This window comes from Bidens hawaiensis, unplaced genomic scaffold (assembly GCF_021521415.1).
Source record: "Bidens hawaiensis isolate Kalapana, Puna unplaced genomic scaffold, B.hawaiensis_p1.1 tig00008036_1, whole genome shotgun sequence".
NCBI classification, from domain to species: domain Eukaryota; kingdom Viridiplantae; phylum Streptophyta; class Magnoliopsida; order Asterales; family Asteraceae; genus Bidens; species Bidens hawaiensis.
The window spans coordinates 65,014-84,522 of record NW_027491563.1 but is presented as its reverse complement, the minus strand read 5'-3'; the positions used below and the strand labels follow the sequence as shown (position 1 = coordinate 84,522).

The 19,509-nt window shown below is 33.5% G+C and overlaps 2 protein-coding genes across 2 annotated transcripts; one reads left to right on the top strand and one right to left on the bottom strand.

Annotated features, from left to right (window-relative positions):
* Positions 1-5,146: 5,146 nt before the first annotated feature.
* Positions 5,147-12,147, top strand: LOC143636648 (beta-galactosidase-like). Its single transcript, XM_077104188.1, has 19 exons — positions 5,147-5,419; positions 6,057-6,152; positions 6,238-6,350; positions 6,417-6,483; positions 6,568-6,660; positions 7,043-7,186; positions 7,398-7,486; positions 7,590-7,695; positions 7,780-7,867; positions 8,022-8,140; positions 8,232-8,396; positions 8,709-8,881; positions 8,974-9,083; positions 9,205-9,314; positions 9,394-9,504; positions 10,064-10,174; positions 10,255-10,463; positions 10,814-11,150; positions 11,858-12,147. Exons 1-19 carry the CDS (start codon positions 5,225-5,227, stop codon positions 11,966-11,968), a joined length of 2,547 nt encoding a protein of 848 aa, XP_076960303.1. The 5' UTR covers positions 5,147-5,224; the 3' UTR covers positions 11,969-12,147.
* Positions 12,148-15,334: 3,187 nt separating this feature from the next.
* On the bottom strand, positions 15,335-19,509 carry LOC143636647 (transmembrane 9 superfamily member 7-like). The gene is made up of 7 exons (XM_077104187.1): positions 19,357-19,509; positions 17,553-17,717; positions 17,337-17,446; positions 17,140-17,248; positions 16,937-17,049; positions 16,707-16,857; positions 15,335-16,598 (listed from the first exon to the last, which is right to left on the bottom strand). Exons 1-7 carry the CDS (start codon positions 19,468-19,470, stop codon positions 15,441-15,443), a joined length of 1,920 nt encoding a protein of 639 aa, XP_076960302.1. The 5' UTR covers positions 19,471-19,509; the 3' UTR covers positions 15,335-15,440.

Below are 19,509 nucleotides of genomic sequence, written 5' to 3'. Positions count from 1 at the left end.
AGAGGGTATAAACCAATTGTTAAATTACACTTGCCAAATGTAGACGTGATAGAAATTAGGAAGTTGATTAATCGAACCAAAAGTAAGTTTGTTTTTATATTTTCTAGTTTGATTTGTCTAGGTTATAAATCACTAGGCATTTTTGGTAAGGCATGGACATGGTCAATAGGATTAATCGATCTGATACCATCATGACTATGGTCTGGTAATAAAGTGTCTTGTTCGTGTCCAAAAGGTGGGTATATAACTGGTTTATATGGTATATTAGTATGCCGTAAAAAGTACGATACAATTACATCTCTCTTGTGAACACAATATGTATCAGGATCGTTAATAATACTTTAAATCAAAAGTTATTTTTTCATTGAATCCTTGTCTAAAAACCGTAGAAGTCATTAATGTATGACACCATTGGTATGCAAGCTCTAGGTGTAAGTTGTTGTAGTTGTCGCCTTCATCATTACTCTTGGTTTGTAACAACGTACAGTCTATCGTTGTCAGGGTTGTTTGAAATTTCAATTCAACCAATATCCCGGTTCACAGAAGTTGTTTCGATTTATGGGTTCAAGCATGAGCATTTCAATCTATACTTGCCAAATCTTCGACTCCTTTTATTTTACTATTATAAATGATTAATTTTTAGTTAAATACTAGAATAATTTTGTTTAAAACAACATTCATTTCTACTTACATTTAGAAATCAAATGTCCCACATGAAGGATGAGTGTTGTGATCATTGCAATATGTAAAGTTGAAGACCAACATAAGAGGGTGTTTGAATTCAACGTGTGCTTTGAGAGCAATTATGAGATAGAAAATATATAGTAAATCATGTAAAAATCCAGGAGATGATTTAGGTTTGTTTTCAATCTTTGACATGTTTGATTATTTAGCGTTTATACATATTGTACTCAAATAACGAGTGTGATGTTGTGATGGGTAATATAATTATGTGCCATTCAAGACTCGTCTTTACTCAAAGATAGTCATATTAGTTGACCCAGCAAATCAGCAACTCTTTTATTCTTCATTCAAAAACATTTTTAATAAATCTATCCGTCTTTTATTTGTTCTTACATTTCAATATAACAACCTTTAAAATTTACTTTTTAAATTATTTATTGCAATAAACTACTTTCGTGTGGACACTTTGTTATGAGCAACGAGATGTCAATCTTTCCCAATTGAAATCCGTCTTTTATTTGTTCTTACATTTCAATATAACAACCTTTAAAATTTAAAAATTTACTTTTTAAATTATTTGACATTTTAGTTTCTACTTGAAAACTCATTGTAGGCAGAAACACCACCAACCCCCACCCCCCCCCCCTCCCGACACATCCGTTGAGGTTCGAACCGACAACCTTTCCTAGGAGAAGCAACCGGACTATCATCAAGTCAGAATGCCCATATTCACAAATAATCAATAATATGGTAATCTAGACGAAAACTAAGCTCCCACTCACGACTCATATAACAAGCTACACCAAAAGGAATACACATCATCCACATGGGTGTCATGTGGTACAGTTCTTCATGGAGGTGATTTTTCTAACATAAACAAGGCTTCCAAGTCAACACTTGCTTGAATTAAAAGTCAAAATTCATAACCAGCTTAGTAGTAGGTTATAATTTATAAGCTTGAAAGTGTCATAATATTAAAGTTGAGTTCAAGATTGGATCAACTCAAAGCCCTGACCAGCATGAGGATTTCACAATCCTATGCATCACATGTTTAGCCGACTTATTTGCAACAATAGAGCTTGATATGCCATATAAAATAGGTTGCTTCAAGCCTTCAATGTTAGGTGTAATACATTAAAACAAGTAAGTTCACATATGATTAAATTATTACATAGATGGATCTAAGTAAACATTTAAAAAAGGTTGCTTCAAGCCTTCACCTTGGTTGTTAATAGGATCGTGCCCAGATCCAGGACCATATCTCTTCAATTACAACAGATTATATAAACCATACACAACAACCAATGAAATTTATATTTCAATTCCATTAAACTTCGCAAATTAAATTGTTGTGTCGCTTCCTTGGTTTCATTCCCGACGTTGTGACGCCCATGCAATAACCATAAGTCCATAACCATTTGGTAGTTCTTGTAACTTTTCTACATTTTGGTAGTTATTTTTCTATGTGTTGGTAGTAGGCTAGCAGCGGGTTGGTGAATTTAGTTCAAAGTCACGTAATGCGCTTTTATATAGTGCACTTATTATGAAGGTAGTGGGGGAGCAAAAATGTAACGTAACCGTCTTTATGTATTAAATTTAGCTATATTGGTTTTTAATAATCCCAACTATTATCTTTTGGTCAGTGCTGATCTCAGTTAATGAATTGGCTACTGATGGTCCCAACTTTTAAAGTATATGTTTCTAACGGTCCGTGACTAACAGAATCCTAACGTCGTTAGTTTCAGGTTGCCGGAAAAACGGTTTTGGCCGGAAAACTCAATTTTTTTCCCGAAAACTCAACATTTTCGTCCCAAACATCTTGGTAACTTCGTACCGGACCTTTAGGAACCATTTTCTAGTAAAAGCTCTAATTATTGAGGTCGCCGGAAACCTTAGAATCATCGTCGGAATCGATTGATGGTGCTCAAGTGGTGGTAGTTGGTTAGCGGTGAGTCAATTGGCAGTGGTTGCCGTGTTCAGGTGGTGTTTTCGGCAACAAATTTGAATTTTCCGGCCAAAAACGTTTTCCTGACGACCTGAAACTAACGGCGTTAGGATTCTGTTAGTCGCGGACCATTAGGAACAAATACTTTAAAAGTTGGGACCATCAGTAGCCAATTCATTAGTTGGGACCAGCAATAACTAAAACGCAATAGTTGGGACCATTAAAAACCAATATACCTTAAATTTACAATAAAAACATTAAATACAAATGTATTATGCGATTTTCATATTCCTTAACGGATTTTTAGTTCTGATAACATCTCTCTTTGACGATATGATTTTATTGACAGAAACTTTTCGGTTGTCTTTTCTTGTTCTTCTCTAAACCAATTCTATACATAACACAAACGCACCCTCCAAGAGTTTGACTTTTTACAACTTATCTAACACAAGAACACCAATTTAAGAGAGAAATGCATTTTACATCTATTTTTTAAAAAGTAAATCTATTTCCAAAACTGTCTAATTTTCATACTATAAAAATATAATTTCCGAAAACAAAAAATCATGTCATATCTTAACCCTGCTATGACTTTTATAGCAAAAATGTCCTTGGTGCTTCAAAAGCAGCCACAAAGCACTCATTTTCCCCAAAATTTTCACACTCTTGCTCCCTTTATTTACTGTCATCCAGTAAAGATAGAAAAAGACACTTTGATAGTACTGTTCGTAAAGTAATTTTCTCTACAAACAGTCTAGTCAGGTGTCACGTCAACTTTTTATTTATTTTTTTCACAAACACTTTTACTTACAACAATAATATATTCATTCTTCCCACAAACAAACTCATAATTTTCATATCACCAACATGGATGACCCACAAACCACCATCCTCCACCATTCTTGATGAAGGATCTTTAAAGATAGATGACATTCACATCAACCTCCACAACACTTGTCTTTTTCATTCTTCTCACAAATTTCCTACACATAAGCTATGGATGGCCTTGATGCGGAAGGTCTAACAATTTTATTTGGGATGTGATGTTTATAAACAATCTACAGGCCTACATGGCTTTTATAGGATTATACGGTTTATAACATCACACATGACTGACAAGTGTACAGAGGGAACACAAAAAACATCTTTTTCAGCCTATATGGCCCATATAAGAGCATTCTCATCCAACCCTTCATTTTATGTGAGGGGTGTTTTTATAATTTATAGAGTAATTCATGGTGTTGTGAGTGAAAAGTTTTTATATTTTAGAAATAGTAGTGATTTTTCTGTATATTTGAAAAGTTACTGTTCACCTCCTATAATTTTTTAATATATTTTGAAAGTGGTTGTGAGTGAAAGAAAGAGAAAAGACAATGATAAAATGTATAAAAAGTATTATTTTATTTAAACAGAGAGAGAAAATGTAGTGAGTTTTAGTGTAACTTAAGAGAAAAGACAATGATAAAAGGTATAAAAAGTATTAATTTATTGAAACAGAGAGAGAAAATGCAGTGAGTTTTAGTGTAACTTTCAGAGAGAGAAAATGTAGTGAGTTTTAGTGTAAGTTACACTAAAACTCACTACATTTTCTCTCTCTGTTTCAATAAAATAATATTTTTTATACCTTTTATCATTGTCTATTCTCTTTCTTTCACTCACAACCACTTTCAAAATATATTAAAAAATTATAGAGGGTGAACAGTAACTTTTCAAATATACAGAAAATTCACTACTTTTTCTAAAACATAAAAACACCTCACTCACAACACCCTGAATCACTCGCTTAATTATAAAAACACCTCTCACATAAATAAGAGGGGTTGGATGAGAATGTGCTAAGTCTTCAACAACTCTGCCCCTATAAAACCCGTATAGTCTATACGAGCCATATAGACAATATAGGGGTGTGCAAGAAACAAAAAAGACCGATTTGTAACCAAAAAAACCAAAAAATCCAAACTAAAAAAACCGAACCGAAATAAAAACCAACGATTTGGTTTTATGTTTTTGTAAAACTAAACTAAGATTTTGGTTTTGCATGTACTAAAAACCGAACCGAACCGAACCGAATTCATAAATATTAAGTAAATTATAAGAGTTTAACAAATATGTAAATAAAATATTTTGGTCAATATATATTTTACAATTAACAAAATTATTTATACTTAAATTCATTATTTTTTACCAACTTTTTTTTTTCGGCATAAAATTTTCAAGCTCAAATAAAAAAACGAAAAAACCGAAACTGAACGGAAACAAAACGAAAACCAAAAAGCCGAGACCGTAAAAAACCAGACCCGAACGGTTTTAAAAACTCTAAAACCAGAAGTTTTCGGTTTAGTTTTAGCCGAAAACCGCACCTATAAGATAAAAAATGGTGTGTGATGATTTATGAACTTCCTATACTTTTATTTTGTATTTTTTTTATTGTCTATGAACTCAATTAATAGAACACAGCTGTAGTGTGTGTAAGAGTGTGTTTCCTGGTGTCTTTCTTTATTCCAAAATATAAAAAAAAAAAGAAAAAGAATAGAATAAAGTGGAGGGAACTTGCTGATAAGGGAAAGAATATTAATTAGTAAACAAGAGGGAAAAATGCAGTTTGCTGAGTGTGGATTTTGTTTCAAGAAAATGCAAACTTTTAGGATATTATTGTTGGTGGTTTCATTGAGTTTGTGGGTGTGTTTCTGTACTGCATCTGTTTCTTATGATCATAGAGCAATCTCCATTAATGGCAGAAGAAAGATTCTTATTTCTGGATCCATTCATTACCCAAGAAGCACACCTGAGGTACAGTACAACTCATCAATGCACACTTGAGTTTTTCATCAAGAAATGTTAGTGTAGTTTCAAGATTATATTTTTTTTCTTAATAAAAATTATATCTTTTTGATGTTTCAGTACAACCCATCAATGCACTTCATGGGCTCTTGTATTTTTGAGTTCTTGAGTTGTTTTCATCAAGAAATGGGGTTTCAAGATTAAATCTCCTTTTTAATAAAAATTGTATATATATATATTTTTATTTCAGCACAACCCATCAATGCACTTCATTGGTTCTTGTATTTTTTGATTTCTTGAGTGTTTTTCATCAAGAAATGTTTAATGGGGTTTCAAGACTATATATCTTCTTAAATGAAAATTGTATCTTTTGCTGATTTAGTACAACCCATCAATGCAGTTCATGGGTTCTTGTAATTTTTGATTTCTTGAGTGTTTTTTCATTAAGAAATGTTTAAATGAGGTTTCAAGACTATATTTCTTTTTTTAATAAAAGTTGTATTTTTTTTAGTTCAGTACAACCATCAATGCACTTCATAGGTTCTTTTATTTTTTTTATTTCTTGAGTGTTTTTCACCAAGAAATGTTAATGTGGTTTCAAGATTATCTTTTTTTGTCAATAAAAGTTATGTTTTTTATGTTCCAGATGTGGCCAGATCTCATTCAGAAAGCTAAAGAAGGAGGTCTTGATGTGATTCAAACTTATGTTTTCTGGAATGGGCATGAACCACAACCTGGTAAAGTAAGTATTTTTGGTTTTCTTTTAAAGGTGTTTCTTTAAGGGAAAGTAATTATTATTATTCTTTATTAACTTTCCTGTTTTTCAGTATTATTTTGAGGACAGGTATGATCTTGTTAAGTTTATTAATCTAATTAAGGAAGCTGGACTCTATGCTCATCTCAGAATAGGCCCATATGCTTGTGCTGAATGGAACTTTGGGTATGCATTATTTACAAATCTCATTAAAAAAATACCAAATTTACCAATATGCCATTGTGTTTTCAGGGGATTTCCTGTTTGGTTGAAATATGTGCCAGGAATTAGTTTTAGAACAGATAATGCTCCTTTCAAGGTCTCATTCTCAAATTTCAATAATATTATTTATTTATTTATTTTACTAGTTTTTTGTCATGTTAATTTGGTTTATGCATTTTAGGCTGCTATGGAAAAATTCACAAGGAAAATAGTGAGTATGATGAAATCAGAAGGCTTGTATGAGAATCAAGGTGGTCCAATTATTTTATCTCAGGTAGTCAAAATCACTTACTCTGTTTTTTGTTATGAATTGATCAATTGGTCAAACGGGTCGTGCGGACAGCCCATAATATTTTTTTTCCCTTTTTTGAAGTCTAAAACTATTTAGTGTAAATACAATATTAGTAACTTGTAGCTATCCCCTACCATTTTACTAGTAGTTAACTACAGATGAATTAAAAATAATAAAAATAAAATCAGCCCGTTTTTGGTCAAACGGATCAAAGTTGCACCTGTAGTGCTGAATTTGGCCCGTTTTCTTTGTAGTTATTTCCCATCTGTCAGAAATAAAATGTAACCAAAATCGACCCATTTTACATAAACGGGTCAAAATCACCACCTCTAGCAACTAGCATAACGAGCCTTGACTGTGACAGATTGAGAACGAATACGGGCCAATGGAGTATGAACTTGGAGCACCGGCCCGAGCCTATTCAAAATGGGCTGCTAATATGGCGGTGGGTCTAGAAACCGGTGTCCCATGGATCATGTGCAAGCAAGATGATGCCCCTGATCCCATTGTAAGTCCATGTTCATGTTAATGTTCCTTTTTGTCATTTTGTTCGCCTTATTATTGACTCTTTGCATTCTTTTATTCCCCTAATGCCATCATTGGATTCTTTATCCAGTGCACATGGCTACCTTTTACATTGCCACACCAATATAATATTCACCAAAGTTTTCTGTTATTCATATTTACAAGAAAGTAAATCTTGCTTTTGGTATTCACAGATTAATACTTGCAATGGTTTTTACTGTGATTACTTCACTCCCAATAAATATGACAAACCGAAAATGTGGACCGAAGCGTGGTCAGGATGGTAATATTATTATATTTCATTTCAACTTTTATTCAATACTATTATAGTATTATTTACAATTTTCCGCTATTTTTTATAATTAAATTCTTTTTTTTCAATGTAGGTTCACTGAGTTTGGTGGAGCAGTTCCTTATAGACCAGCTGAAGACTTAGCATATTCCGTTGCTAAATTTATTCAAACGGGTGGATCGTTTATTAATTACTATATGGTAACTAAAGATGTTTTGCTTTATTTTCTTAATCACCGTCTAATGATATTGTCGATTACTATTTTTTTTCTTGTTTTTTGATAGTATCATGGAGGAACCAATTTTGGTAGAACTGCAGGTGGCCCGTTTATTGCCACGAGCTATGACTATGATGCCCCTTTGGATGAATATGGTACATTCCAAGTTAAACAATCTTGGTTTTGATATAAATTAGTTAAAATTTGACACATCATTTATGAAGGCATCATGTCACTTAATGTAATTGTCTGGCATTCCAATAACATTTTTAAATATTAAATCACAAATGTATATTATTCGATATGTAGGACTTAAAAGGGAAGCTAAATGGGGACACTTGAAAGATCTGCACAGAGCAATAAAACTATGCGAGCCCGTTTTAGTAAACGGAGACCCATCTGTCATCTCACTTGGAAACTATCAAAAGGTCTGATTTTTCTTCATCACAGCTACTTTATAATCAATCTTTTTCGAGTTCTAAGTGGGCCCGCACCTTATATTAACCGCTTTCTTTGCAGGCATATGTTTACAAGAACGAAACCGGCGGCTGCTCTGCGTTTCTTGCAAATGATGACAAATCTGATTTTGCAAAAGTTAATTTTCAAAATCAGCATTACAATCTGCCTCCATGGTCTGTCAGCATATTACCTGATTGCAAGACCACTGTTTATAATACAGCAAGGGTGAGAAATATCATATTAAAGACTCAGATTATGTGATTACTGAAAGATCTTAATAATCAGTTTTTACTGTATTAAATTTTGGTCAAAGTGATAATGACCATGTGTTTATCAAATGATCTGAAACAAATCAGTTTCATACGCGCTATCATAAGGCTGATCTTTTATATAATATTGACATATTACCTATATGCATATATTAGTAATTTTTTTTTAAAAAGATTTGTGTATAACAAATGTTTTTAATTATTCTTTTGCTACCTAATAATCTATAAATACATATTTTAATATAGAATATTGTAACAATATAAACAGGTAGGTGCTCAGACTACAATGATGAGAATGACTCGTGAGCCGACAGGATTTGCTTGGCAATCGTACAATGATGAAACAGAATATTATGATGATGATACGTTTGGAACCGTTGGATTGTTGGAGCAGTTAAATGTAACTAGAGATGCTTCTGATTACTTATGGTACATGACTGAGTAAGTGGATCAAGACCTCTGTATGCATAATGTTTAATAAACAATTTCATTTGAAAAAGTTTATTAATTTATGGATTTTAACTGTGAATCAGTGTTAAAATCGACTCTAATGAAGGGTTCTTGATAAGGGGGGAACAACCGACACTAACCATCTTCTCTGCTGGTCACTCTTTGCATGTTTTCATCAATAGACAATTATCAGGTGCCAAACACTATATTATAAAACATCTTTGAGTCTTTTAGATAAATGAGTTAAACGGGTCGTTTTTTAGAGTTAAATCATATAATCTTTTAGGGAATCTTATTCTATCTGTTTTCAACAGGGACTGTTTATGGAAGTTTAGAAAACCCGAAAATAACTTTCAAAAATGTTGTGAATTTACGAGCGGGTCTTAACAAGATTTCATTGTTAAGCATTGCTGTTGGTCTTCCGGTATGCTCTAACTCTCAAAAACATTTGTGATGATGAAATGTAAAGAAAAATTTGTAGCTTAAGTTTATTTATCTGTCAGAATATCGGCCCGCATTTTGAGATGTGGAATGCTGGCGTTCTTGGACCCGTTACTCTTTCTGGTCTAAACGAAGGAAGGAGGGACTTATCATGGCAAAAATGGTCTTACAAGGTCAGTTTCTGTATATTAATATATTAAGAGGCAAAATTAACACGGAACTCACGGGTATGAGTTTAGTCTAAATGGGTTCGGTTCAGTTTCGGGTTGTACTTGCAAACACATTTAGCTAAGCAAGTCAGCATCGGGGTTTGCGAGTTGACCCATTTAACCTGTTTATATTTGTACATTTGAAAAAAAATTGTTTTTAAGTCACAACTCAAACTGTTTAGGTAGTTTATGCCATAATTTATAAGATAAAAGATGATAAGCATCATATATTGTAGTTTAAACGTAACTTTTATATAAATTTAGTTGCAAACTTGTAATTTTAGAATATTAATAAATAAAATAAAAATAAAATAAATTTCCAGGTTTAATGGGTTGTGTTTGACACAACTTTTTGGGTTCGTGCCGGGCTCCACCCACCAACCCATGAACACAGTCCATATAATATCCATAAGCAAAAACGGGCTGGCTGACCCGTTGGGTAACAGTTCATACCAAAATAAGTAACTATACCGTCAGGTTTTGGTTGTAGCTGACAATCAGCATACTTTTGAAATTTGTTCAGGTTGGGCTTAAAGGCGAAATTTTAAGTCTTCACTCGCTCAGTGGAAGTACATCAGTGGAATGGGTTCAAGGTTCTTACGTTGCTCAAAAACAACCGCTAACGTGGTACAAGGTAGACATGATCGCAATCAATCATTCACAAACTATAACTTTTGAAAAATATAATTTCTTAGCTCTTTTTTCCATTTTTAGACGGTTTTTGATGCTCCGGCTGGAGATGAACCTTTGGCATTAGACATGAACAGCATGGGTAAAGGTCAAATATGGGTCAACGGTGAAAGCATCGGACGATACTGGCCGGCATACAAGGCTACTGGCGGCCCTTGTACCACTTGTAATTACACTGGTTATTATGATGAGAAGAAATGCCTGAGCAACTGCGGAGAGGTGTCTCAAAGATGGTGCGGGAGTTTCTCATATCACGAACTTCGAATCACACTCTAATATATTTTAAAAATCTAATACACTGGTTTTCTTTGGTACGTTTCGATATAAATATTATTGAAACCGAGTTGTATTCAAAGTAGCGTACCTTTTGGTCTTGCAGTATAAAAAAATATGTTATTTTGAATACAACTTGGTTGTCAATAAAATTTATGTCAAAATGTAGAAAAAAATAATAATCCTGTGTATCTAGATTTTAAAAAATATGTTATTAGAGAAAGACTAAATTAGCATTTCAAGAAACGTTCACAAACTTTCAATCAACATCAAAAAGTTTTGATCTTGATTATCTTTCAACTCGTTTCAGGTATCACGTGCCTCGATCATGGTTAAAGCCTAGAGGGAACTTGTTGGTTGTTTTTGAAGAACTAGGTGGAATACCATATGGGGTATCGTTAGTGAAGCGTGTAATGTACAGTGCCTGTGCTGATATCTTTGAGTGGCAGCCATCGTTGAGGAACTATCAGATGCAAGCTTCGGGTCAAGCCACGAAACCGTTGAGGCCAAAGGCCCACCTTTCGTGTAATCCTAATCAAAAGATTTCTGCTGTTAAGTTTGCTAGTTTTGGCACGCCTCAAGGCGGTTGTGGTAGCTTCCGGGAAGGTAGTTGCCATGCACATAACTCATACGAGGTCTTCAACAAGGTATGCTTGCTAGTTTTAGTGAATTTCATGATTTGTATCTATAAAGTTTCAACTTCAAGGATCATGGTCCACCAAATGTTTCAAAGATTCATGATTTTGCAAATTTTTAGATCAAGATTTATACTTTTTCAAGTTTCTTGAAAATATCTATAGGTTTGCAATTATGTTCCATCAAATTTCTTAATCAAGACATGTAATTTTGGTAATTTCTTGGTCATTACCTTTTAATTTTGCAAATTTTTAATCAAGCTCTATAATTTTGAAAGTTTCTTGATCAAGATATTTAGTTTTAGCATCATCGTCCGGAAAATTTCTTGATCAATATACTTTCGCAAATTTCGTGATCAAGCTCTATACTTTAGCAAATTTCTTGATCAAACTCTATATTCTTGATGATCAAGCTCTATACTTTTGTGGTTTCTTGATCAAGTTCAATACTTTGTGCAAATTTTATGATTGGATCTCAAAATTGTGCAAATTTATTGATCAAACTCTGTACTCTTGATCAAGCTCTATACTTTTACAAATTTCTTGATCAAGTTCGATATTTGGCAAATTTTATGATCAAGATCTATATTTTTGCATGTTTCTTGATCAAGTTCTCAAAATTATGCAAATTTATTGATCAAGATCTATAGTTTTGTCATCATTGTCCCCCAACTTAATCAAGATATATATTTCTCTTACAAATTCGACATCTTCTGCAGGTTTGCGTTGGCCAACAATCTTGTGCAGTACCCGTAAATCCAGATATATTCAGAGGCGATCCATGTCCGGGTGTAATGAAGAAACTATCTGTGGAGGTCATTTGTAGCTGATCAATTGTCAGCTTGAATCAAATCTATTCTGATATTTTTGAAGGTTTATTTAAGATTTACATGTCTTCAGAATAAAAGCAGTGTTTTGAAGATATGTGCTTTTGAGAAAGGTGAAGTTGTAGAGATATGCAATGCAAATGCAACACACCATTTTGGTCCAAAGGCATTAGATTTGAAGATTGGTGTATATATTATTATATGTAAGATGAAAGTAAACACTTCATGAATGTTTTCGGGAAAGACCTTGTTTTATGAGTGTCATATTTATTAAGAAAGTTTCCAGATTGATAACAAAACCATATACTAGATGTTGTTCCTTTTGTAGTAGGTTTCTTGTTTTTAAAAAATTAAAAATGTAAAAAAAAAAAAAAAAAACATTAGTAGTCTACTCCATAGAAAATCTGGTCAAATTATCCTGTAAAAAAAGTTATATATTTATTTGGAAGAGACTTAACGCATAATTACATCTACATTTATACACGCATGCAAAAAAAATGTGGAATTAGAGCAAAAGCACAAATAGAAATAGAATAGAAATTAATTAAGAGAGAAGAAAAACCAATAAATTTGTATGCAAATTCGAGGTTTGAGCGGATATAGAAGAATTAATCTTAAAGTTTGAAACTGACAAACTAGACTTGAAATGATATTATTTTCAAGATGATGTTTTTACAAAGTAAGTAAATATGAAAAAGAAAGAAAATTGATACACCAAAGCCAAGAATTTAGATTCAACAGTGAAGATATGGAAGGTGTAGATGTGAGCCTCCATGTTACTAGTTTTTAAGAAATATTTATGTTATTGGTTTCATATTATTATAATAATAATATAAGCAATGGGAAAAGAATAAAAGATGAATACAATACAATAATAATAATAAAGTGAAGATAAGCTTAAAAAAAGGGAAAAGGTTGGGTGTATAGAACAAATTAAAATAAAGGGATAATTTTCTGATTTCCATAACAGAAAATATAAAAAGAAAGAAATAAATATCTTCAACCTCCGGCGATAAATATAATAATAATCCTTGTAAACCCAAAGCCAATGATATTATTCCACAACCGCCACCTTCTTACTACTCTTATTATTAATATCCTTCTTCTCTTTCTCTCTCTACACCCGGCTCCGTACAGTCAAGTTGAGAAAGAGGATTTAGTGAGTCTGTATCCGTTTACTCCGGGTTCGAGTGCGACGCAGAGGAGGATTAAGCAGCAGTATGATCAGCTTCTTAAGTCCCATGGCTCCAATTTCTTTATTATGTAATGTTATATTTAGCATTAACGACTAGTGATTAATCGGAATGGATTTTGTATGTAATTTTCAATTCTGACCAAATAGTCGTCGGTATTTATACAACCATGGTTTGGTTGGTGTGTGTGAATACGAATTATTTTTAGAAGCAGGTGTTTTGTAGAAAACCGAGGTGTTCCTAGGTGGACATTGGAAGACTAAGCAAATCTAGGTAGTCTGTTGTCTCAAGTAACGGACTTGAAGGATAGTTGAAGTCCGCAGCGGACTTTTAAGGAAAGTTGAAATCCGCTGCCCTTGAGACAGTAGACTACCTAGAAGGTAAATTTTGCACTAATTTACTCATCCTGTTCTAAAGTCGTTGTTCACTTTTAAAAGTTGATAGTTATAACTTATTTGTTTGCTTGTTGTACTCTTGCGTAATCTTTTTCATTAAGTTCTTCATTAATTTTTAGATTTCGGTTACTAAATTAATGTATAAATAGAGGATCGTTTGTAATAACTGAAAATTTTGATATATGATAATAAACTTTCTCCCATTGGGTTTTATGTAAGCGTTTGCTAGAACGTATCCGACCCGACACACATTTGACTTTGACTCATGTTGTCTAGATGCTTGAAGTTGGTGCTTCCATGGAGTCAAAGGCAAAAGCTATTGAAGCAACAGAAGATAGTGACTTAGATATATTTGATATTTCTTTTGAGGAGCTATTAGCTCAGGAGAAAAAAGATTCTTTCTGGCAAAAGAAGGTGAAACCGAAATCCGGGCCGGGTTGATGGCTGGCAAATAGAAGTGTGAAGCCCAATGATGTATTTGTTCAGGGTTTTTAACTTTTTGCTGCTTATTTTGGGTTATCTTATGTAGATTATACCAAAAAAAAAAAATTAACTTTATAGAATTTTGTTTTTTAGTCTATGGATGAACTAAATCTTGGAGTTCAGCGGAAGTTACTATCATGGGAATGACCCTTACTTTTAAAAGCAGTAGCAACATGCCACAATAATTTGTCTTGCTTTATAAGTTGAACTTTTTTCAAGTTTGGAGCATAAAAACAATCTTAAAACTTATAACATTGCTGTTTCAGTTTTTGATAGCCATAGCTTGCTTGTAAATTTTGGTGGTTAGAATGTATAATTAGATGCGTGAAAACTCAACATTGAATAAATTGCTAGGCACTAGTCAGGCTGTGGGCAGGCCCAGCCCAAAGGGAGGGTGAGGAGGGCAACGGGGTCCACTCTTTTGAGAGGCCCATAATTGCTAAAAAAGAATAAATTTATATTTTATATACAATTTTTGTGTTGAAACAAAGGCTTACAAATAGAGTTATTGGTTGAATGTAAAGAGTGTTGACTATAAACTAAAAGTCTTGGGTTCAATTTCCAAAATTGATGATCTTTTTTTTTTCATATGAGTTCAATTCCCACAATATTGGTGTTCTTTTTTCCATAGAAAAAAACTATTTGTGTTTTACATATGAGTCATTTTAATAACTTGTTTATTTTTATTTTTTTTGTTTTGGTCCATACCGTGCTTTTAAAAGGCAACCTTATTGGTAAAATTGTCTTTCACATAATTAGAACGCGATTTTAGGGCCCCATTTTTTAGTCGTCTCATGCCCCAAAATTTTAAGTGATTCTCGGAGACGGCCTGACAGTAGGGTATGGAATAGCGATTAATGGGGATTAGTAGGGATTAATCGGATTGATATTCACATGTAAAATTTCAAATATACAAATATATATATATAATTTTCAATTCTGAAAAAATCAGAATCGCGATTAATCGGCTACTAGTCAACCGACTAGTGATTAATCGACGTATAGACAAGATTTTTACAACCATGTCAAAAAAGTAAATGTAAATGTATGATGTGAGAAAAAGAATTCACAAACTGATGTTACATGCTGTGTACAAACAGATTACACATACAAAGTAATTATGCTAAAAATAATTCTTTTAAATGACTTTTTTTTATTATCATTTTTGTTACATCAAAAAGTAACTGGCCTGTGTTTAACATGAGATAAGAAAATATAAAACAAGCAGTAGCATAGAATCCAAAAACCTAATAAGAAAATTAGACAACATCCTTTTACTAATGATGATATAAAACATCATCTCATAAAACATTGCACACCTCTAAATTGTCTTGACTCTGGCTCTGGTGCAACGACTGCTTCACTTGTGTTCTCTTTTCATACTCGTATAAGCGCTTACATCAATCAATCTATCTTCACAGATGAGTAAATCTTCCTCACAAACCATAAGCATGCATAAAACCCGATTGTACCCGTCAACACAAAAAACGCATACGAAGCAATCGACATGTACCCAAAGTACAAAATCCCCGATACTAACTTTGTGATTTCCAGTTTCGTGAAGAAGTAAAAGGCAGAGTACAGGAAAAGATACAGTGCAGATGATCCTGCTGTAAGATACGCGCGCCACCACCAATTGTAGTCCTCACTGCACAGCTGGAAGTAACACAGCACAACTGTTATTTCCGCACACGTGATGATTAGGATCACAAACACAATGAACAAAAACCCGAATATGTAGTAAAACTGGTTCAACCAAATCGAGGTTAGAATAAAGAAAAGCTCAATAAAAACCGCCCCGAATGGTAAGATTCCACCGATCAGGATTGAAAAGACGGGTTTCATGTACCAAGCTTGCTCCGGGACTTGTCTCGGGATTTTATTTGTTTTCACGGGGTCTTCGACTGCAGGTTTCTTAAAGCCCAAGTAACTGCCTACAAACACTAACGGTACGGATATCCCAAACCATAAACAAACAAGAGCAAACATGGTTCCAAACGGCACTGCACCAGACGACTTCTCGCCCCAAATTATCGTGTTTAAAACGAAGAAAAACACGAATAAGATACCTGGAAACATGAATGCAGTTTTCAACGTGTTCCTTTTCCATTCGGTACCTTTGAACATTTTGTATAAACGGGCTGAGGAATAACCGGCAAACAAACCCATAAACACCCATAAAAGAACCATAGCCGTCATGAGACCTCCGCGGTTGGATGGTGATAAGAAACCTAGTAACGCGAATAACATGGTCACTACTGTCATTCCTAAGATTTGGACACCGGTTCCAACATAAACTGAAAGAAGGCCGTATTTTGTGGGGGCCCTGAAAACGTCTCCATGGAGGAGTTTCCATCCGGTTTCTTCTTGGGCTTCATCTTGTGAATCTAGTTGGTTATAATTTGCAATGTCACGATAAAGAGTTCTCATCATGATCATTGCTACCATACCGGAAAGAAATAAGACTATCATAAGAGAGTTTATAATTGAAAACCAGTGGATTTGATCATCGTTCATAAGAAGGTAGGTGTCCCAACGTGATGCCCATTTGATTTCGCTTTCCTGCAAATTTTCAAAAAGAAAAGATAAAATAACGTACATTGACGTGTTATTAGACAAATACAACACAAAATGGTTAGCTTTCTTATTAATGTGTTCACGAGAACATACCTTGAAAGTGACATCATATGTAAATACCACCTCCTTGTCAGTATCAACTTCCTGTGGCACGGTGCTTCCTTGAATTATAGTTTTGGTATTTTGATTACATGTTGTCAGCTGAGGGTTCTTGTCATCCCAATCCTTGTACTCGTGATTGATACTGATACACGACAGTTAAAAAAGGTTATGTATTTTCACATTAATAAACACAAGTTATATGATGAAATGACTTTATATACCTGTTTGGAGTAACTTCAAATCCAACAATTCTTGCAGAATCAGTCTCGAGGTCATTGTGATACATGACTCGAAAGCTCAAGTGGTTATTGATGAAATACTTTTCTTCTTTGCTCTACAGAAGTAAATAAAAACTTTAATTCACGGAGATTAATTATTACTTATTAGAAAAGTGGAAAGTGGAAACTTTGGTTACAAAACTCACCCCAGCATAATTTCCTTTGAACCCCACACGAAAACCATGTTCATAAGTGGCTGACTGACTACTGTCCCGTCTTTGTCTACGAACAGCAACCGGGAGGTTATCCAAAATCCTGAATTGCATATCAAATATCCAAAAGAAACATATGTTAATAAGGTGCCATAAAAAGATGGAGAAAAAAGAATAACAATGACACATACATGTTGACGCGATACTCATCATCGATTTTTTCCTTGAAGTTTTTTGCAGATTGAGCATCAAGCTTTACTCTACAAGCAACCTTACACGGGATCTCCTCTCTCATATTAAACTGAAATAAAGATAAGAAGCTTAGATCATAACAAAAACAAATCATGCTGTAGTGTGTTCCCCTAACTTTGTTTGGAAAAAGAAAATCAAACAAAAAATATGGTCACCGTGTAGACCGAATTCTCTATGCGATCACCACGCAACACCTCCCCCAAGTTTTCAGCACTGTTCTGAATGTGCTTAGGCTTACAATAATTAAAGTAATAATAGTCATAAGGAAGTTGTGTCTTTGTAGAGGATAGCTTGTTGACTTTGACTTGAAGAGGATCTCCCTGATAGAAAGGTCAAATCAGGCATAAACTTTCTCATGTTACAATAATAAGCCTACAGAAAATAGCTTAAACAAAGCCAACTAGGCTTCTCAAACAGTAGTTAACCATAACTTGAATATACGTGTGTATAAGGTAAATAGATAATGATTAAGCATTGATCAAGGAGCTAGATGTAAGCTCTTAAACATTTTATGTGAGAACATTATATAACGAGCAGTTTGATTGGCAAATAAGGACTTGTATGCCTTATCCGTGAACCATTCGGCAGGAAGTTTGTTTATATAATTAAACGAACGAACATGAACAAAAAAATTTGTTCATCTAATTAAATGAATGAACATGAACAACATGTTTCGTTCGTTCATTTATGTTCATGAACGCTCATGAACGTTCATTTATGTTCAGCACATATGTTTGTTTGCTTGTGTCTGTTCGTTTATGCTTGATTAACCCATTTAACTATGTAATTGTATATATTTTAAAACAAACAAATATGTTAAGTGAAAAAGAACCCAACTCATACTTTTAAACAAATAATTTAAATGTGTTTTTCGGATTTTTGGACAAATCATGTACTTAATGTTTCATATATGTTCGTTTGTGTTCATTTCATGTTTGTTTGTGTTCGTTTACATTGGTTCATTCAAGTTTGTTCATTTATGTTCGTTTAAGTTCATTAACTGTTACATGTTGATTTTTTAAACAATCAGACATGAACAACAATATATGTTCATTTAACTGTTCGTGTTCGGTTAAACTTAAATGAACAAACACAAGCACACCTTGTTCGTGTTCGTTCGGTTCATTTACATGCCTAAAATTAGGACTTACCTGTGTTAGAGAATCAAAACATAATACATAATTTACTTAAACCTAACTCCTCAAACTTCACACATTACAATAAGGACCGTAACAAAATTGTATCAAACAGGACCTTCAGAAAAACTAATCGGCGACAAAATGATAAGCAAGGGAGACTGTAAATGAACCGAACGAACACGAACACTTAATCGAACACATATTTTGTGTTTGTGTTCGTTTATTTAAAAAATGACCATGTTTGTGTTCATTTATGTTCGTTCGTTTAAGTTCTAAACGTACAGTTCACGAACATAAATGGACATATTTTACAAACATAAACGAACATAGATGAACACACTCGAATGAACACAAATGAACATATATAAAACCATTAAGTTGACTCTTCAAAATAATATTTAATTATTTTCTATTAATAAGTAAACGAACATAAATAAACAAAAAAAAAGAACATAAACGATCGTTCACTAACATAAACGATGTTCATGTTGGTTCGTTTATTAAATAAATGAAAACTTCCCGCCAAACAATTCACGAACAGTTTGGTGAACATTCGGTTCGTTTACAGGCCTAAGTCCAGGTCAATACGAAACCAAAACACTAGATCCAAACACAATTCACAAAATCATCAAAACCTTATTAACCAATAGTGACTTACTACTACTACAACCCTAAACTAACTGAAAACCGTATATCTAGCTCTAATCTAAGTAACGTAAAACCTAAATTCGCGTTGTCCTTAGTGAGTAAACCAAATTGAATAAAAACATAATGCGGTAAAACAGATCGAATTGAAGAGCTAGGGTTTGAAAACACATACTCTTTGGAAATCACGCGGAGCAACACCTGGAAGGTAGAATGACTCGGATAATGAGACGAAGAAGACTGAGATTAATATGAAGATGAAGATGAATCGAGTGAATCTCGAATCCATCTTTGATCGATCGGAGTGAATATGAATATGAGATCTCGA

Excerpts from the sequence above, each read along its gene's own strand:
- LOC143636648 (XM_077104188.1), top strand. The coding sequence starts at position 5,225 with ATGCAGTTTGCTGAGTGTGGATTTTGTTTCAAGAAAATGCAAACTTTT. Across the intron at positions 8,882-8,973 it reads TACTTATGGTACATGACTGA|TGTTAAAATCGACTCTAATG; the intron begins GTAAGTGGATCA and ends ACTGTGAATCAG. Across the intron at positions 10,175-10,254 it reads AACCGCTAACGTGGTACAAG|ACGGTTTTTGATGCTCCGGC; the intron begins GTAGACATGATC and ends TTCCATTTTTAG.
- LOC143636647 (XM_077104187.1), bottom strand. The coding sequence starts at position 19,470 with ATGGATTCGAGATTCACTCGATTCATCTTCATCTTCATATTAATCTCA. Across the intron at positions 17,718-19,356 it reads CTCCGCGTGATTTCCAAAGA|GGAGATCCTCTTCAAGTCAA; the intron begins GTATGTGTTTTC and ends CCTTTCTATCAG. Across the intron at positions 17,447-17,552 it reads TAGAGAATTCGGTCTACACG|TTTAATATGAGAGAGGAGAT; the intron begins GTGACCATATTT and ends TCTTTATTTCAG.